At 36.9% G+C, this 17,380-nt stretch overlaps 2 protein-coding genes across 4 annotated transcripts in view; one reads left to right on the top strand and one right to left on the bottom strand.

The window, feature by feature from the left end:
- LOC142351465 (tripartite motif-containing protein 2-like) overlaps positions 1 to 1,587 on the bottom strand; it is an 85,701-nt gene extending 84,114 nt beyond the window's left edge. For both annotated transcript variants that reach the window (XM_075403497.1, XM_075403506.1), the window contains exon 1: positions 960 to 1,587. In XM_075403497.1, the coding sequence (XP_075259612.1) occupies positions 960 to 1,503 (544 nt within the window). In that variant the 5' untranslated portion in view covers positions 1,504 to 1,587. The remainder of the gene's footprint in view (positions 1 to 959) is intronic.
- The window catches only part of LOC142351456 (uncharacterized), a 285,637-nt gene that overhangs the window by 168,692 nt on the left and 99,565 nt on the right, over positions 1 to 17,380 (top strand). The gene's annotated exons all lie outside the window — the stretch shown is intronic.

Below are 17,380 nucleotides of genomic sequence, written 5' to 3'. Positions count from 1 at the left end.
TCATACGCTTTCATAAGTGTTACCTTGTTTTATTCCCCCATACTTTGGACTACATTCGCGATTACATTGCTTATATTGAAAATAACGCTTTCCAATTGCCAACGATTGTGTTTTATGGAAAATTCTTATCGATCGCACTCGTCTTAATCTTTTATTGATATTATTTCTTAGAGGTTCGTCTCAAACCCCCTGGCTCGCATTTGACAATTTTGGTTATTAATGTAGGTGACTCGTTTTTACGATCTACCCGATTAGATTTGTACCCTTGTATTTCCATTACCCTTGTTTTGAATATATGTCATTATTCAGCTGGATGGATGATTCAACACTTACTCCAAAAGTATTATTCATTTTTGCAATCCTGCAAATGGGGCCGGCGATGTCAAGGACAAGTTGACATTTGATCGATTTCGAGGAAAAAGCCGGCAAAACAGAAACACAATTATTATCAAAACCTGATGGAAGTAGTCGACTTCTCAAAACCTTTTATAGCAACAAAACAAGCGAAACAAAACAAATCAAATTTAATTTTACTCTTAGAGTACACAAACAAATTTGTCCTAAGCACATTCCCCATCCCAACATAATTCATTAATAGGACTGACTGATTAAAAATCTATGGGGTGATCTGGTCATAAATCAGGGGGTTGTAACATTGCCATATTTGCAGAGCACGGCTTTGTCCCGTCATTAGAATAACAAGGCAATGCCCGTAAATCCTCACCCTGCGAATTGATTGTGATAGCGACTTTTTGTCGACCCCTTTAGGTTTCAGGCAAAATCATATAGGACAATAGTTCTGCAATAACGTTTAGACTGCGGTCTTGATGGAAATTTCTCTGCAATAACGTTTAGACCGTGGTTCTATTGGAAAATTGTAGACACAATGAAAACTAGGCTTCAACGCAGTAAATCAGTAATAGTAATAATAATAACACAAAATTCAAATGATGGCTAACCTTCAGCACTGAGTGGTTTGTAACCGACACGAAACAACTTAGACCTGATTTCTCCTTGAAGATATCGTTTGAAGCTTTTCACTGAATGTCGATTGTGTCTGATTTCCTGACATTCTTCGCATATAGCTAACTTGCAATCAATACACCAGAACTGAACTCCGCTTGCGTTGTAATGAATAGTTGCCACACATTTTGGGGGTTCAAAAGTGCACTTCTTCTCTAGCTCTGACATTTTAGTTCTGAGCTCTTCGATTTCTTTTTTGTAACCACTAACCTCCGATGTATGACCTTCCAGTAGCTCTCGAAAGCCATATAATGGCTTCAAGTCTTCAATTTTTAGCCTGTGAGCTTCGTTGCATAGAGCGCATCTAAGGACACCAGGTGATTGTGGTTTTTGAAGAGCATCTAAACATTTTTTGGGGGGTCCACAATAGGAATGTCCACAAGGTAGAGCACGTGGATCCTGAATCTCATCGACACAAATGGAACAGGAAACTAACGTTGATGGCTCTGTGCTTGAAACGACGCTTTTCGATTCAGCCATTGTTCAGTTCATTAATATTGATAAAACATGAATTTGGTTAGTTCTCTCAATTTTATAAATACCCATCTTTCACATGTGGTAAAGAGAAAGAGTAAAAGAGAAAGTGGCTCTAATTAAATAAGCGAGACATGCAAAGTACTTTTTGAACAGAAGCATGTTTTATTTTATTTACTTTGATGCAACTGCAATTCTTTGTTCAAAAACCATTTTTTCAGAAGAACGTGCCAGAAACACTGCAGAAAAACGTGTATAACATAAAGCTATCTTGTCCAGATATGTGGCTATTGTTTGCTGAAAACAAAAATAGGCCGGCCATCGTTTTCGGTAGATAACCTTGGTAGAAATCTGATGAAAAAGCAGTTTCAAAAACTGAACAGAAAAACATTTTAAATTTTGGTTAATGGAGTACCGGGACGAAGAATGAAAAAACTGCGCTCATATTTTAACTTAACAGCTTTTTTTCTAGATTGGGTGGCGTGCCCATTTCATCTGTTGTGATCCACCTTATGTTAAAACATTTTTAAGCGAACTTCTGATTTTATTTTCTAATTCACACAATTATGCGTTTCATTCTCCCGATCTGAGATGATGCCTAACTGATTTGCACAAAAGGATTGAGTCCAAAATCGATCAATAAACATATCGGTCTTAACTTAAGCATGCCAAGCTAAAATCTTCCGCAAACTCGTTCTATGGATAAATAAAAAACACAGCAACTGCTTCGCGTGCACTGAGCAGCGACGCGTTCATAAGCTGCAGTCATAATTTCATGATCAATTTTTAAAAATAATTAAGCATTAACGTTTCCCAGTGGTCACTTTGTTAGTATTATTCTAACTCCAGATTAGAAAATTGGATTTGGAGTCTCCGAACTACCTGATCGGACCCAAAAACTTTTTGTACTGACGATAAAACTTTTTGTACTTTGGAAAACAGGAATGAAGTTACTTCAGTAATGAAGAATACTTCATTTGATTGAATAAAAATATACCAAAGAAAATGAAACAGAAAAATAGTACACAGTTGGATAATCAGCTGATCCATTTTCAAGTGCCTCTCTTTTTTTGTATTATCCAGAAGTCTTCGTAGACGAATACGGGCAAAATATAGAACATTAGAAAATGTTATTGTAATCCTTTTTTGTATAATTTTTTGTAATCCTAGCTTTGAAAATGAGCATTCAAAATCTTGCATGACTGGAGGAGGTTTGATTTACAAAACATACTTTAGAGAATGTTTTCAAATTCTGATTGTCAATGTTGGTCAATGTTTTTCCCCAAAAAAATGCATGATAATCTGCCATTTTAGGCTCAAGAGTCAATGGATTGTCAATGATGTAGTTTTCTAGAAAACTTCGACAGGAAATTTCTATCTGCGGATCGGTCATTTTTATGGTTTTAATAAGATTCAGTTTTCCAAAGGTTCAGGAACAATAAAAATAGAACCTTTTTTCAATCTTTATATTTCAACTTTTGGTCAAAATTTTGATCATCGCGTTCTATGCTCATAGTTGTTTGTTTTCCCTCATTTGTTATTTTTAATTCAACCAACAAAAACATGAACTTAGACACTAAGCCTTCAATTTTGATGTCTTCAATTGACAATTCAAAAACTTTTTTAATAGCCACCGTCAGCCTCTCAACGGCTATTATTTAGGCGCTTTCCTTTTTACAATTCATAGAAATTGAACTGTATTGGGGCGCTATCTTTTATTAAAGTTCTGTTCACACATGTTCATGATTTTTAAAGTCAAAATGGAGTAGTGATTTTGGTCACGCCGAAACAGGAAGTGGAGCCAAAGAGCAAGTGATTTTGCGGCCTGAAATGTTTTAGCTCTAATTTTAAAGTATAGTGAGAAAACGGTGTTTGAACAAAAATTCGCTTTAAGTTTTTTGTTCACATGCGGCATTCTCGCTATGATTTTTACTTTTTTCGATTTTTTGATCATTTTTCGTTCCGACCCTCTTGAGGGGGGAGGAACTATATACTCAAATGGGTTTTCTTTGTTCCGTGAATTTTTGCCGATCGATATATTCATCGTAGAGAGTTGAGACTGGTCATTAGAAAGCTCGTCCAGCGTAGAATATGGAATTAAATTTTTTTTTTAATTTTCGTTTTCTACAGGGAGTTATCGAGGTTTAAACTTATGAGAAAAGTAGAGTGAATTCACGTTGTTTTTATTCAATTTTTCCGGAATTTTCGCCTAAATTTTCGTCAATTTTGCTAAAACTTAATAAAATTTTTGAGAATAGTGTCTTTGGTTATTTTTACAGACAAACAAGCATGGTTGATTGTTTTGAATTAAGTTTTTGGAAAAAAATTCTTAAAAAATATTACAAAATTCAGCCTTTTTCATCAAAAAACGGCACGAAATAAGCTACTTTAGTCCACTTTGGTTAAATTTGCCTGCAGTACAGCCGCAAACAGTACTCATACAATCTTTGCAGACTCAGAAGGGGGCTATTCCTAATTCAGCGTCCGTTGAGGGTGCTCTGTAATTAAAACTTCGCCGTTTTTTGCTAACTTTACTCGTTGGTTTTCAGAAATGCAGAATTTATTTTTGAGTTTTCAACGAACAAATTATCTATATCTACAACATTCGAAAAATCAATTGTTCCTAACGGACAATAAGCATTAGCAGGGCTACTTTTGGGTCAATCTTGGACTGTTACAATCCAAAAAGAAGTCAGATTGCAATCAGTCGGTCTTTTTTTAAAAAAAGACGCTTTTTTAAATAAAATGGAACAGAACATATCAAATCAAAGCGCAGGAGTGGTAGGTCTATTTGGCTTTCTAAGGAGCTCCAAGCTAATGCGTTTAAATTTTTACCTGAAAGTTTATGTTCATTTCGAACTTTAAAAATAATTGATTTTCAAATAAATAATGGCTTAATTAACTTTTCCTCTATCTTTTTTTTCTTAATTTGTTCAACTTCTAGCTTAGTGTCAGCAAAGAAAGAATACTTCTTCATTCTACTGATTTGAAGTTTAGTCTCGGTTGTGGTTCTAAGCCTGAAGTTATTCTTTTCTGGCTTTGATACTACTAGATTTCAGTTTTTTTGTTTTAAGATATTTGCCAGTTTTTCACGTTTTCTAGTTTTGTCACCTTATCACAAATTTGACAGTTCTCATATCACTTTATAAGTGTTCAAAATATATCAAAACTGCACTTATTAAAATTCTGAACTTTTTTAATAGCCACCGTCAGCCTCTCAACGGCTATTATTTAGGCGCTTTCCTTTTTACAATTCATAGAAATTGAACTGTATTGGGGCGCTATCTTTTATTAAAGTTCTGTTCACACATGTTCATGATTTTTAAAGTCAAAATGGAGTAGTGATTTTGGTCACGCCGAAACAGGAAGTGGAGCCAAAGAGCAAGTGATTTTGCGGCCTGAAATGTTTTAGCTCTAATTTTAAAGTATAGTGAGAAAACGGTGTTTGAACAAAAATTCGCTTTAAGTTTTTTTGTTCACATGCGGCATTCTTGCTACGATTTTTACTTTTTCGATTTTTTGATCATTTTTTGTTCCGACCCTCTTGAGGGGGGAGGAACTATATACTCAAATGGGTTTTTTGTTCCGTGAATTTTCGCCTATCGATATATTCATCGTAGAGAGTTGAGACTGGTCATTAGAAAGCTCGTCCAGCGTAGAATATTGAATTAAATTTTTTTTTAATTTTCGTTTTCTACAGGGTGTTATCGAGGTTTAAACTTATGAGAAAAGTAGAGTGAATTCACGTTGTTTTTATTCAATTTTTCCGGAATTTTCGCCTAAATTTTCGTCAATTTTGCTAAAACTTAATAAAATTTTTGAGAATAGTGTCTTTGGTTATTTTTACAGACAAACAAGCATGACGAACTGGGCGGTGTAAAACTTTCTTTGTGAAACACAAGGAGGGCAGCTGTTACATTTGGTCCGCCGACCCGGACAGTGGAATAAACTGTAGTCTTGTCACCTTATCACATTATTGACAGTTCTCATATCACATTATAAGTGTTCAAAATATATCAAAACTGCACTTATTAAAATTCTGAACAACATATATTACCGTTTTGACAGCACCGACACCTCTTTCTTGAAGAAATTAATTGAAATTTCGTCTTTAACTGTCATTTTTACTTTGTCGTTTGGGTCGTATGAAATTTTCTGTAAATTGATAGGTTTCATCGGTTTTTCATGGACAAATTGATGAGTAGATCTTCTGATATTAGTACATAGCTGATGGCTTCCATGACTTTGAAAAAAATTGTTTAAAAAAAGTAAAAAAAACTTTTTAACTTTGCAATTTTGTTCTTTTTAAATTTCTTTTTGTTACCTGATCTTGTTAGTTAAATACAGGTCAAATATGACCTTTTGGGTGACAAGGGAAGGTGTCAAAAAAGATTGATGTCCCAAAACTGTTTTTTTCGTATTCGTTATGACCTTACTGGCTTCGACACCGGTTTTTCACAAAAAAAAGTAAATTAATTTGGTTTTTGTCATACTTGAAGTTGTTTTTGTACGCGCAAGAAAAAATCTGGATATTTGCAGGTCTCATGGCTTCCTGTGGATGAATAGGTGACCCTATTTAAATGGTTCTTTTTGTAATTAATGTCTTTCATGACTTTGGACTTTCATGACTTTGGTAATTTTGCTTCGAAAAAAAATCAAAACTATTACATACTTTTACGTTTCGCTTTTTTGTCAACTGGTTTCCTAGTCTTACTAATAAATGGCCATATACTACTTTGTCGCTGTTTGAAGAAGGCGCAATCAAAAAATTTTTGAGGGCCAAAATATGGCTTGACGGTTTGGACAGCGTTTTCTGTTAAGTTTCAATTGAATTTTTATTTGTTGTTCTTTTTAGCCACTGAAAAAAAAAGAATAAGGACAGTTCCTAATGCCCTTCAATAGTAGAATGGGTAATCGTAAACCTTTGGGATATTTTTTTTGGTTTCTAATGTTTTTTTATTAATTGGAATTTAATTGTTTAAAAAAGCGAATTTTTAAGCTTTTTTGTTTTTGTTCTTTTTTGTCTAATTGCTACCAAAACTTTTTATGGACTGGTCCCATATATTTTCTGGTGATTTATAAGTTATTTTGTTTAGTTTTAGCTTTATCGGATGGTATGTTAACTTTGTCATTGAATTTCTTTTTTTCAAAACGGACATAAATGTTTTGATGTAATTAATGTTTGTTGTTGTTGTTGTTGTTGTTGTTGTTGTTTGATTTTGCTGTTCAACTTGACTCGCTTTCTTAATATTGGCATATCACAGCAATCAATTGCATCAATTTTTGCTCCTCTGAGTTATTTGCTTTGGAGGCTATCTTATCGTTCATACACAATTTTTCTTTGAAAAATACTTGTGCTTTTTTGAGTTTTTGGGATTCCCAAAAAAATAGTTTTTGTGTTTTTCTCTCTGTTCCTCATTTGGTTGACAATTATGCCAAAATTGTGGATGGGCGGGGTCGGAACCTTATGTGCCATCGCACTTTACCGAGCCGCTTGTTTGTTGAATTGGCTTTGTTGGAGCTGAGCCCGCTGGGCTTGCGTAGGCGGGAAAATAGAAACAAAACACTTTCTGTTGTCCTAGTCATTTAATAGTTATAGTTATGGTTCTAGTTCTAGTTACAGTTTGTCACGTGATAAAAAAGAGGAAAAGGGGGAAATAACAAAAAGCAACACACATAGCTCAACGTAGCAGCCGCAAAAAACGGCTGAAAGTATAACTCAGCAAAATATTGCAAAACAAATTGTCTTGAGCAGTAAATAACGTGTTAATGTGTCTTGAACTAGAAATATTCCTGAGCAGTAAATTGTTACTGTGTCTTGTATTCAAAATATTATTCTTGAGCAGTAAATTATTTTACTGTGTCTTGCATCAATGAATTATTGGAGCTGAAATTCAACTGTTACAACCCCAACTTCTGGGATTCTCAATTTGTGAGTACAAACGACAAAAGCCAACTTAAGTTTGAATTTAAATATTTTTGCACAAACAGGTCTTAGACATATATCTTTGTCTTCGATTTGTTTTTTCTATCGGATTGAACTGGTATACATAAAGAGATCCCGTATTGTGTGATCTGTAGCAATCCAGCTCAAATTGATAGTTGAAAAAACTAAGATCAGCGAATACTTACGAACTAAAATAGTTAATGCAACGGTAAGTACAGCAGAACGGATATACAGTTCCAAAGCAAACTGCATAAACGAAGTATCCGGACAGATTTTGTAACCACTCAGAACGAACTGGGCGGTGTAAAACTTTCTTTGTGAAACACAAGGAGGGCAGCTGTTACATTTGGTCCGCCGACCCGGACAGTGGAATAAACTGTAGTCTTGTCACCTTATCACATTATTGACAGTTCTCATATCACATTATAAGTGTTCAAAATATATCAAAACTGCACTTATTAAAATTCTGAACAACATATATTACCGTTTTGACAGCACCGACACCTCTTTCTTGAAGAAATAAATTGAAATTTTGTCTTTAACTGTCATTTTTACTTTGTCGTTTGGGTCGTATGAAATTTTCTGTAAATGGATAGGTTTCATCGGTTTTTCATGGACAAATTGATGAGTAGATCTTCTGATATTAGTATGTAGCTGATGGCTTCCATGACTTTGAAAAAAATTGTTTAAAAAAACTAAAAAAAAACTTTTTAACTTCGCAATTTTGTTCTTTTTAAATTTCTTTTTGTTACCTGATCTTGTTAGTTAAATACAGGTCAAATATGACATTATGGGTGACAAGGGAAGGTGTCAAAGAAGATTGATGTCCCAAAACTGTTTTTTTTTCGTATTCGTTATGACCTTACTGGCTTCGACACCGGTTTTTCACAAAAAAAAGTAAATTAATTTGGTTTTTGTCATACTTGACGTCGTTTTTGTACACGCAAGAAAAAATCTGGGTATTTGCAGGTCTCTTGGCTTCCTGTGGATGAATAGGTGACCCTATTTAAATAGTTCTTTTTGTAATTAATGTCTTTCATGACTTTGGATGTAATTTTGCTTCGAAAAAAAAAACAAAAATATTACATACTTTTACGTTTCGCTTTTTTGTCAACTGGTTTCCTAGTCTTACTAATAAATGGCCATATACTACCTTGTCGCTGTTTGAAGAAGGCGCAATCAAAAAATTTTTGAGGGCCAAAATATGGCTTGACGGTTTGGACAGCGTTTTCTGTTAAGTTTCAATTGAATTATTGTTTGTTGTTGTTCTTTTTAGCCGCTGAAAAAAAAGAATAAGGACAGTTCCTAATGCCCTTCAATAGTAGAATGGGTAATCGTAAACCTTTGGGATATTTTTTTTGGTTTCTAATGTTTTTTTATTAATTGGAATTTAATTGTTTAAAAAAGCGAATTTTTTAGCTTTTTTGTTTTTGTTCTTTTTTGTCTAATTGTTACCAAAACTTTTTATGGACTGGTCCCATATATTTTCTGGTGATTTATAAGTTATTTTGTTTAGTTTTAGCTTTATCTGATGGTATGTTAACTTTGTCATTGAATTTCTTTTTTTCAAAACGGACATAAATTTTTTGATGTAATTAATGTTTGTTGTTGTTGTTGTTGTTGTTTGATTTTGCTGTTCAACTTGACTCGCTTTCTTAATATTGGCATATCACAGCAATCAATTGCATCAATTTTTGCTCCTCTGAGTTATTTGCTTTGGAGGCTATCTTATCGTTCATACACAATTTTTCTTTGAAAAATACTTGTGCTTTTTTGAGTTTTTGGGATTCCCAAAAAAATAGTTTTTGTGTTTTTCTCTCTGATCCTCATTTGGTTGACAATTATGCCAAAATTGTGGATGGGCGGGGTCGGAACCTTATGTGCCATCGCACTTTACCGAGCCGCTTGTTTTTTGAATTGGCTTTGTTGGAGCTGAGCCCGCTGGGCATGCGTAGGCGGGAAAATAGAAACAAAACACTTTCTGTTGTCCTAGTCATTTAATAGTTATAGTTATAGTTCTAGTTTTAGTTACAGTTTGTCACGTGATAAAACAGAGGAAAAGGGGGGAAATAACAAAAAGCAACACACAGAGCTCAACGTAGCAGCCGCAGAAAACGGCTGAAAGTATAACTCAACAAATTGTCTTGAGCAGTAAAAAACGTGTAACTATGTCTTAAACTAGAAATATTCCTGAGCAGTAAATTGTTACTGTGTCTTGTATTCAAAATACTACTCTTGAGCAGTAAATTCTGTTACTGTGTCTTGCATCAACGAATTATTGGAGCTGAAATTCAACTGTTACAACCCCAACTTCTGGTATTTTCAACTTGTGAGTACAAACAGCAAAAGCCAATTTAAGTTTAAATTTAAATATTTTTGCACAAACAGGTCTTAGACATATATCTTTGTCTTCGATTTGTTTTTTCTATCGAGTTGAACTGGTATACATAAAGAGATCCCGTATTGTGTGATCTGTAGCAATCCAGCTCAAACTGATAGTTGAAAAAACTAAGATCAGCGAATACTTACGAACTAAAATAGTTAATGCAACGGTAAGTACAGCAGAACGGATATACAGTTCCAAAGCAAACTGCATAAATGAAGTATCCAGACAGATTTTGGATCTGTCTGGATCCAGACAGAACGAACTGGGCGGTGTAAAACTTTCTTTGTGAAACACAAGGAGAGCAGCTGTTACATTTGGTCCGCCGACCCGGACAGTGGAATAAACTGCTGTCCAACCCAACAGTCGAAGTGACAAATTCATCAACGAACGAGAACAAAACCCAACGAGCAAATCAACAACGCCAAGCCAATTAGGCAAAGCAAATAGGAACGTTGAAGTTCTCCGAGACCCAGATATTTCTTCAAAACGCAAAGTCGAGACAGAAAAATACTTTCAATATTTGAACGCAGAGTGGTTACCGTATATCCACGGAGAAACAAACATGACGGATCAACAGAATCAAACTGTTCAATTGACAAACGATGCAGAACCAACTGCCGCTAAGAATTCACAGTCTGTTGTAGGAGTTTCTCAACGAACTGTTGAAAATGGAAACCCAAACAAGGACAATGATTCAAAGACCTCCTCTGATAAACGAGCTAAAAAGGCAGAAAAACTTGCGGCTTCAGAGAAAGACTTCGCATCAAAAATGAGGTTGAAGAAAATTGAATTCGAATTGAAAAGGAAAGAGCTTGAAATGGAGATGCAGCTTTTTGAAGAAGAAGGTGCACTGAAACTGGAATACGAGAGAGAAGCTCTTGACGCAAGAGCATCAGATTCTGATGAAAGTGCAGCCCCTAGTATTCGAAGTAGATCACCATTCAATTGGAAAACCCCGAAGAACAAAGATGTTTCCGGTTGGTTCGATAACTCGGATAAATTCTCCAACTTGCACGATTATAGTTTCGAGCGTGGGAAAACCAGGATCGACAACAATTATCCCAGGGTAAGCTTCAATCGCGAAGGTGTATTTAAGTCACGGTCACCAAGTGGAGAGCGTGCCAGCGCAGCCCGGGAACAAGACAAGTTTAAGCGCAATAAACCAAGCAGTAGTAATCAGCTACTTAAGTTGAAGTTGAGTTCTTTCAACGGAAACCCCCTAGAGTGGCCGGAGTGGTCAAATATGTTCAAAGCAACGGTTCACCATCGCGATATACTCGACTCAGAGAAAATGAGCCACTTGAAAACTTTGTTGACAGGTAAAGCAAAGTCAGCTGTATCAGGAATGGGCTATTCGGGAGAGTTTGGAAGCATTCGGAATTCGGGAAGCATGGGAACTCCTGGGACGGGAGTTTGGGCGAACTTATCTAATTGTCAACGCTCAGCGTAACATATTGCGGAAAGAACAACCAATTCGAATGCACGACTCAACGGCTATAATTAATTACTCGAAAACAATCAGCAACCTAGTTAATGTACCAAAGCAATACAATTATGAGGGCGACCTGCGTTAAAGTTCAACACTGCAAGTGGCAATTGAAAAACTGCCCCCAAACTTTTAAGAAAAGTGGTTCTTCTTCGTTGGCGAGTGTCAAGAAGATAGACCCGATCTCAATCGCCTTAAAAAGTGATTAGCTTGAATGGCTTTTGTCTACGAAGGATTGCCATCAACCAAGAGCGAACGAAAGGAAGATGATCGACCAAACGCTAACAAGGAAAAACGATTCTCAAAATCGTCAAATATTAGTGCGAGTTCGAATGCGAACGAAACGAAGCAAATGCAAAACAACAACTGTCCACTAGCGGATGGCACTCATAAAATGTGGAACTGTCCAATATTTAAGAGTATGAATGTCACCGGTCGCTATGCGGCTGTGAGAAATGATTGCTTATGTTATGGTTGTCTAGGGAAAGGGCATGCAATTAAAGATTGTAAAGTCCACCCGTGCGGTATAAATGGATGTACCAAAAAGCGCAAAAGACTGCTACACTCAGAAAACCAACTGGACGAGGGTAGTCACGCAGTTAATGTAAGCGCAGCAACAATCAACCACATTAACCAAGTTACTAGTTTTCTTTAAATAGTTCCGGTATCGGTTCAGAGCGGTGGTAACAGGTTGACTACCTACGCTTTCCTCGATAGTGGGTCAACAGTATCATTCATCGATCAAAGTGTCAAGGATCAACTACAAGCCAAAGGCACGGACGTTACCTTGAACATAGCTGGCATACATGGGACGCAAGATTTCAGGACAGAAAAGGTTCCTATCACAATAAAGGGACTACATTCAAAGGTGCATTCGATTGAAGCGTTTGCACACCCATCAATCTCGTTGGGAAACACCACATATGATTACAAGGAACTGAAGAACAACTTCAGACACCTGAATGTTCTCACTAACAGAACATTCAACCTGATGGGAGTAGGCATCATACTTGGACAAGATGCCTACAAAATTCAACGTCCATTGGACTATAAAGTTGGAACACAAAGTGAGCCTTTCGCCGTCTTAACAGAATTAAGATGGGTAGTCAGTGGTCCCATGATAGGCAAGAAAAGTCAAAATGTTTGTCATTTTGCCTTCACAGAAGATGTGAAAGTGGCAGAAAATATCCAATTATGGTGGGACATAGAAATTTATGCTTCCAAAATAAATGTTGTGAGTCAATCAAAGGAAGAGCAACCAGCTCAGAAGTTTCTAGAGAGCACAACAAAGTTTACAGGCGAGCGGTACGAAGTAGGCATGCTCTGGAATGAACTAGAACCCAATCTTCCAAACAATTACAGCTCAGCCCTTGGTCAGGTCCACTCACTGGAAGGAAGATTCCAATGAGATCCAAAGTTAAAAGAATTGTATCAACTGTCAATTGATACAGATGTTGAAAGGGGATTTGTGAAGATCCTTGGTAAATCGGAAGTCGAAGGCACTTTCGGAAAAGAATGGTATTTGCCACACCATCCAGTACTAAACACCAACAAACCGAGTAAAGTTCGCTGTGTTTGCAACGCTGCAGCAAAATACAATGATATATGCCTAAATGACAAATTGTTAGCCGGACCCGATCTACTACACGGATTGATCGGAACAATATTCAGATTTCGAGAAGGACCAATAGCTCTTACCGCAGATATTGAATCAATGTTTCTGCAAGTGCAAGTTCCTGAACGGGATAAAAGCTGCTTGAGATTACTGTGGCGACCAACAGTGAACGAACCTGTGCAAATTTACGAGTATCAAGGTCATGTTTTCGGAGCAAAAAGTTCACCTCACCAACATGTGCCAACAACGCTCTGAAGCGAGTAGCCATCGATAACGAGGACAAGTTCCCATTTGCAGCAAAAACAATCCAAAACAACTTCTACATGGACGATTTCATCAAGTCAGTCGAAACACCTGAGGAAGCAATCAAGGTTTTCAAACAACTACAACCTCTTCTCTCAAAACATGGATTTGAACTGAAGGAGTGGATTGCCAGCAGCGACGTGGTAACCAACGCAATCCCAGAGGACTTGAGATCAATCAGCAACACAAAGCAGATTGCAGTAGAACCCGGCAAGGAAGGTTCATCCGTGCTTGGGCTTCAGTGGACGATTATCGATTATAGTCTACAAGTTTGTAGAGGTACAAGCAAAGAAGTTGAGACCCCGATCACCCAAACGAAGATCTTATCTCTAGTTTCTTCAGTGTTTGATCCTCTTGGACTGTTTGCACCATTCAGTGCTCATATGAGACGGCTCCTGAAGAGCATCTGGACCAAAAATGGACAACATTGGGACAACTCAGTAGAACCTAACGAAGGAGAAGAGTTTCTGAAATGGAAAGACCAGTTTCCAGAAGTATCAGAAAATAGCATTCATAGAAGATACTTCAGCACAGCCAAGGACAAATGGGAACTTCATGTGTTTGCCGACGCATCTGAGGACACAATGTGCGCAGTGGCATACATACGTTCAAAGCCCAAAGAATACTCAGCAGACTTAGCCTTTGTAATCGGAAAGTGCAGAGTTGCACCGATGCGACATCTTTCCATACCACGCTTGGAACTACAAGCAGCAGTGATGGCGGTGAGACTTAAAGGACAGATAGTGAAGGAACACGAAACGAAGATTCACAGTTGTAACTTTTGGTCAGCCTCCACTACTGTTCTGCAGTGGATTCATAGCTCCTACCGTAAGCAACAAGTGTTTGTTGCAAACAGAGTGGCTGAGATTTTGGACACAACTAATGTTTCACAGTCGAATCATGTGAGTGGTATTAACAATCCAGCTGATATCGGGACACGAGCGATCAATGTTGACGAAGTTAGGAGAAGCGAATGGCTCACTGGGCCGGTCTGGTTGAAGCAACCAGAGAGCGAATGGCCTGAACAGGTGAATTTAACATTTGCTTCAGACGAAAAAATGGTCTTCTCAGCAAAGGTTGAAGAGGTGGAGCCAATGATTCAGTGGGAACGATTCAGTAATTTCAGCCGACTAGTAAATACAATGGCATACGTACAGCGCGTATTCAAAAAACACAAACCGGCAACAAAAACACTAAGTGTTGAAGAAAGAGAGGGTGCACAAGCAAGCATCTTCAGGCTACTGCAGCAAGAACAATTTGCTGAAGAGATGAAATCTCTCAAGGCTGAAAAGGAAATTCCAAAAAACAGCAAAATCCTCCAGTTTTCACCATTCATAGACCAGCAAAAACTTATTTTAACTTCGAAACCAAGCATCCAATACTGTTACATTGGAAGCAACATGTAGTTGAATTATTTTTCTGAAATGAACATAAGAATAGTCATCACGAAGGTAGTGAACATGTCAGAAAAATAGTTCAGCAGGAATTCTGGATCCTAGGCATACGAAATGCTTTGAGATCGATCAAAAACAAATGCATTAGATGTCGAAAGGGAAGAGCCCAAACAAAGGCACCAGTAATGGCAGATCTAACTGAGGAGCGATTGGTTGCATCATCAGTGTTCGCGAATGTGGGCGCAGGATATTTCGGACCATTCACAGTAAAGATTGGTTGAAGAAACGAGAAGCGTTGGTGCTGCCTGTTCACATGCCTTACTGTACGCGCGGTACATATAGAGATTGTACCAAAACCAGACACTGATTGTTGTCTGAACGCAATTATGCGATTCATTGCTCGAAGAAGCAAACCAGTCAAAATGATTAGCGATAACGGGACAAACTTCGTTGGAGCTGAATAAGAACTGGCAGAGTAAATAGCAGCATGGAACAAGAGGCAAATTGAAGAACATCTGATTCAACAAGGTATCAGATGAAAATTCAACCCACCTGCAGCACCACACTTTGGAGGAATGTGGGAAAGACTGGTTAGGAGTTGCAAGAAGGCAATGTGTGTGCAGTGGTGGGCAATCGATCAGTCACGGAAGATGCTTTGTCAACCACGATGTGTCTTTTTGAACAGACGCTGAATGCTAGACTGTTGACACAGGTCAGTTCTGATGCTACCAATTTAGAAGCTATTACTCCAAACCATTTCCTACTTGGCAACAAGAACCTTTGTACCGTATCTATCAGGTGCAGAGCAATTTGTTGTTCATAGAAAGCTCTTCCGACAAACACAAACTTACGCAGACCTCATCTGGGACAGATTCCGCAAAGAGTACTTGACAACGTTGAATAGTCGAAAGAAATGGCAGACCACAACGGACAGAAGTCTTCAGCAGGGTGACCTTGTGTGGTTAGTGGAAAACAGTGACAAACGTGGATATTACAATCTGGGTCAAATAACCGAAACCTTTGAAGGTTCCGACGGAGTGATTCGATCAGCGACAATCCGAATGAAAGATGGATACTACAAGAGACCAGTAGTGAAGCGCGCTTTTTCAGTCTTATTATAAAGTAGAGTGAGAAAACGGTGTTTGAACAAAAATTCGCTTTATATCTAGTGGTTTTTTGTTCACATGCGGTATTTTCACTTTGAATTTTAGCGTTTTCTTCAATTTTTTGGATCGAATTTTTTTCTAAATTGTGTTCCCAATTCATTCATAGTTCATTCTAGGACTAATTTTTTGTTTGAACAAAATTTTCATTTCTCGCTTGTGGTATTTTGTTCAAATGAGCCATTTTGACGCTGTTTTTCTGTTTTTTTTTATTTTGATCTGATTTCTTTGGAAATGGTTTTCCCAATTCACTCATAGACTTTTCTAAGTCTACTTTTTCTATAGTCAAAGAACATTGTTTTAAAATGTAAGTCAGGACCTGTCTGGCTGTTTTTTTTTACTTCTCTTTACCTTATGATCACGTTTCTTGTTTTACATAAGTCTTCGAGGCTCCAAATTTTCTAATATAATCACACTATTGTCGAAGTTTTTATTAATTTGCCTTCTATTGACAGTGCCAATGCTGTATTATGCTGACTTCAAAATGATGCAAGTTTTGAAAAGTCATATCGAATGTTTGATGGGCATTCTTAACAAACATAATCTTTTAAAAAGGAAAACTTTTATCCATTTTTAATAGCCGCCGTAAGCCTCTCAACGGCTATGAATTAGGCGCTCTCCTTGTTTTAAATTCGCTTTACGTTTTGATCACGTTTTTCGTTTTACAAAAGTCACAATTCTCACGTTTGAGTTCTGACTTCCCTCACTCACTGTTTCAATTGATTGAGTTTAAATTTTTTGCTCGTACGGAATTATGCAATGCAGTGAATACAGCTAAAGTCAACAGAGCAAAATCAAAAGATCAAAAGAAACAGAATGCTCAAATAAAACCCGGTCATTAAGTCATAGATCATTAGGTTATCAAAGTCCATTGAAGCGATTGCAAGCTGGCGTTAGTCGTATGCTTAATAGCCTTCAGTTTTGAAACTGAATTTAGTTTAATTTTAGAATCTAACCGAATATGCAGAATATGCACACCAAATAAAAAAAATTGGCAATTAGAGAAATTCTGTCAATTTCTATCTCTTGATTTTTCTTTTCTGTTTCATCCCCAATAATTGGGTCAACAGCGGCTACTTGCCGGCGATTTGCCGGCTTTGTTAAAAATTCAGCTCTCTTTCGCACAAAATTCAAAATTTTCTTGTTAGTTCTTGATTGGGAAGTTCTATTTCGTTAGTTTTTGATTTGGAAAGATGATTCTCGTTAAAAGTCTGATTTTTAAATCCAAGTGCAAAGAATCCAAGCAACCAACTTTCTGTAGATCAAAACCCAACGTTGAACATTTGGTGGAACAGAACTCTCAAAAACTAAAAAAAAATCTGATATTTGTTTTTGGATCGTTTTTCAACATTTTTACGTCACAAACTTCTCATCAGCGTTAAGGCAACCTGAGGGTTTGACAGTATAATACTGCATTGTTGATTCAAGTTTTGGAAATCAGTTGTTGCAAAATTTCTGATGGCAAATAAACGGTTTTCAGCATTTTAATGTCACGAATTTTAGCAGCATTTTGAATAAAAACATTCTATTTTGAAGTTTTTAAAATTGTGGTCATTTTGAGTGGACCAGAAAACCTCCTGGACCAAAAA

Source organism: Convolutriloba macropyga, chromosome 1, assembly GCF_964194025.1.
Source record: "Convolutriloba macropyga chromosome 1, txConMacr16.3, whole genome shotgun sequence".
NCBI classification, from domain to species: Eukaryota; Metazoa; Xenacoelomorpha; order Acoela; family Convolutidae; genus Convolutriloba; species Convolutriloba macropyga.
The sequence above is the reverse complement of the archived record's forward strand: the minus strand, read 5'-3'. Positions and strand labels throughout refer to the sequence as shown.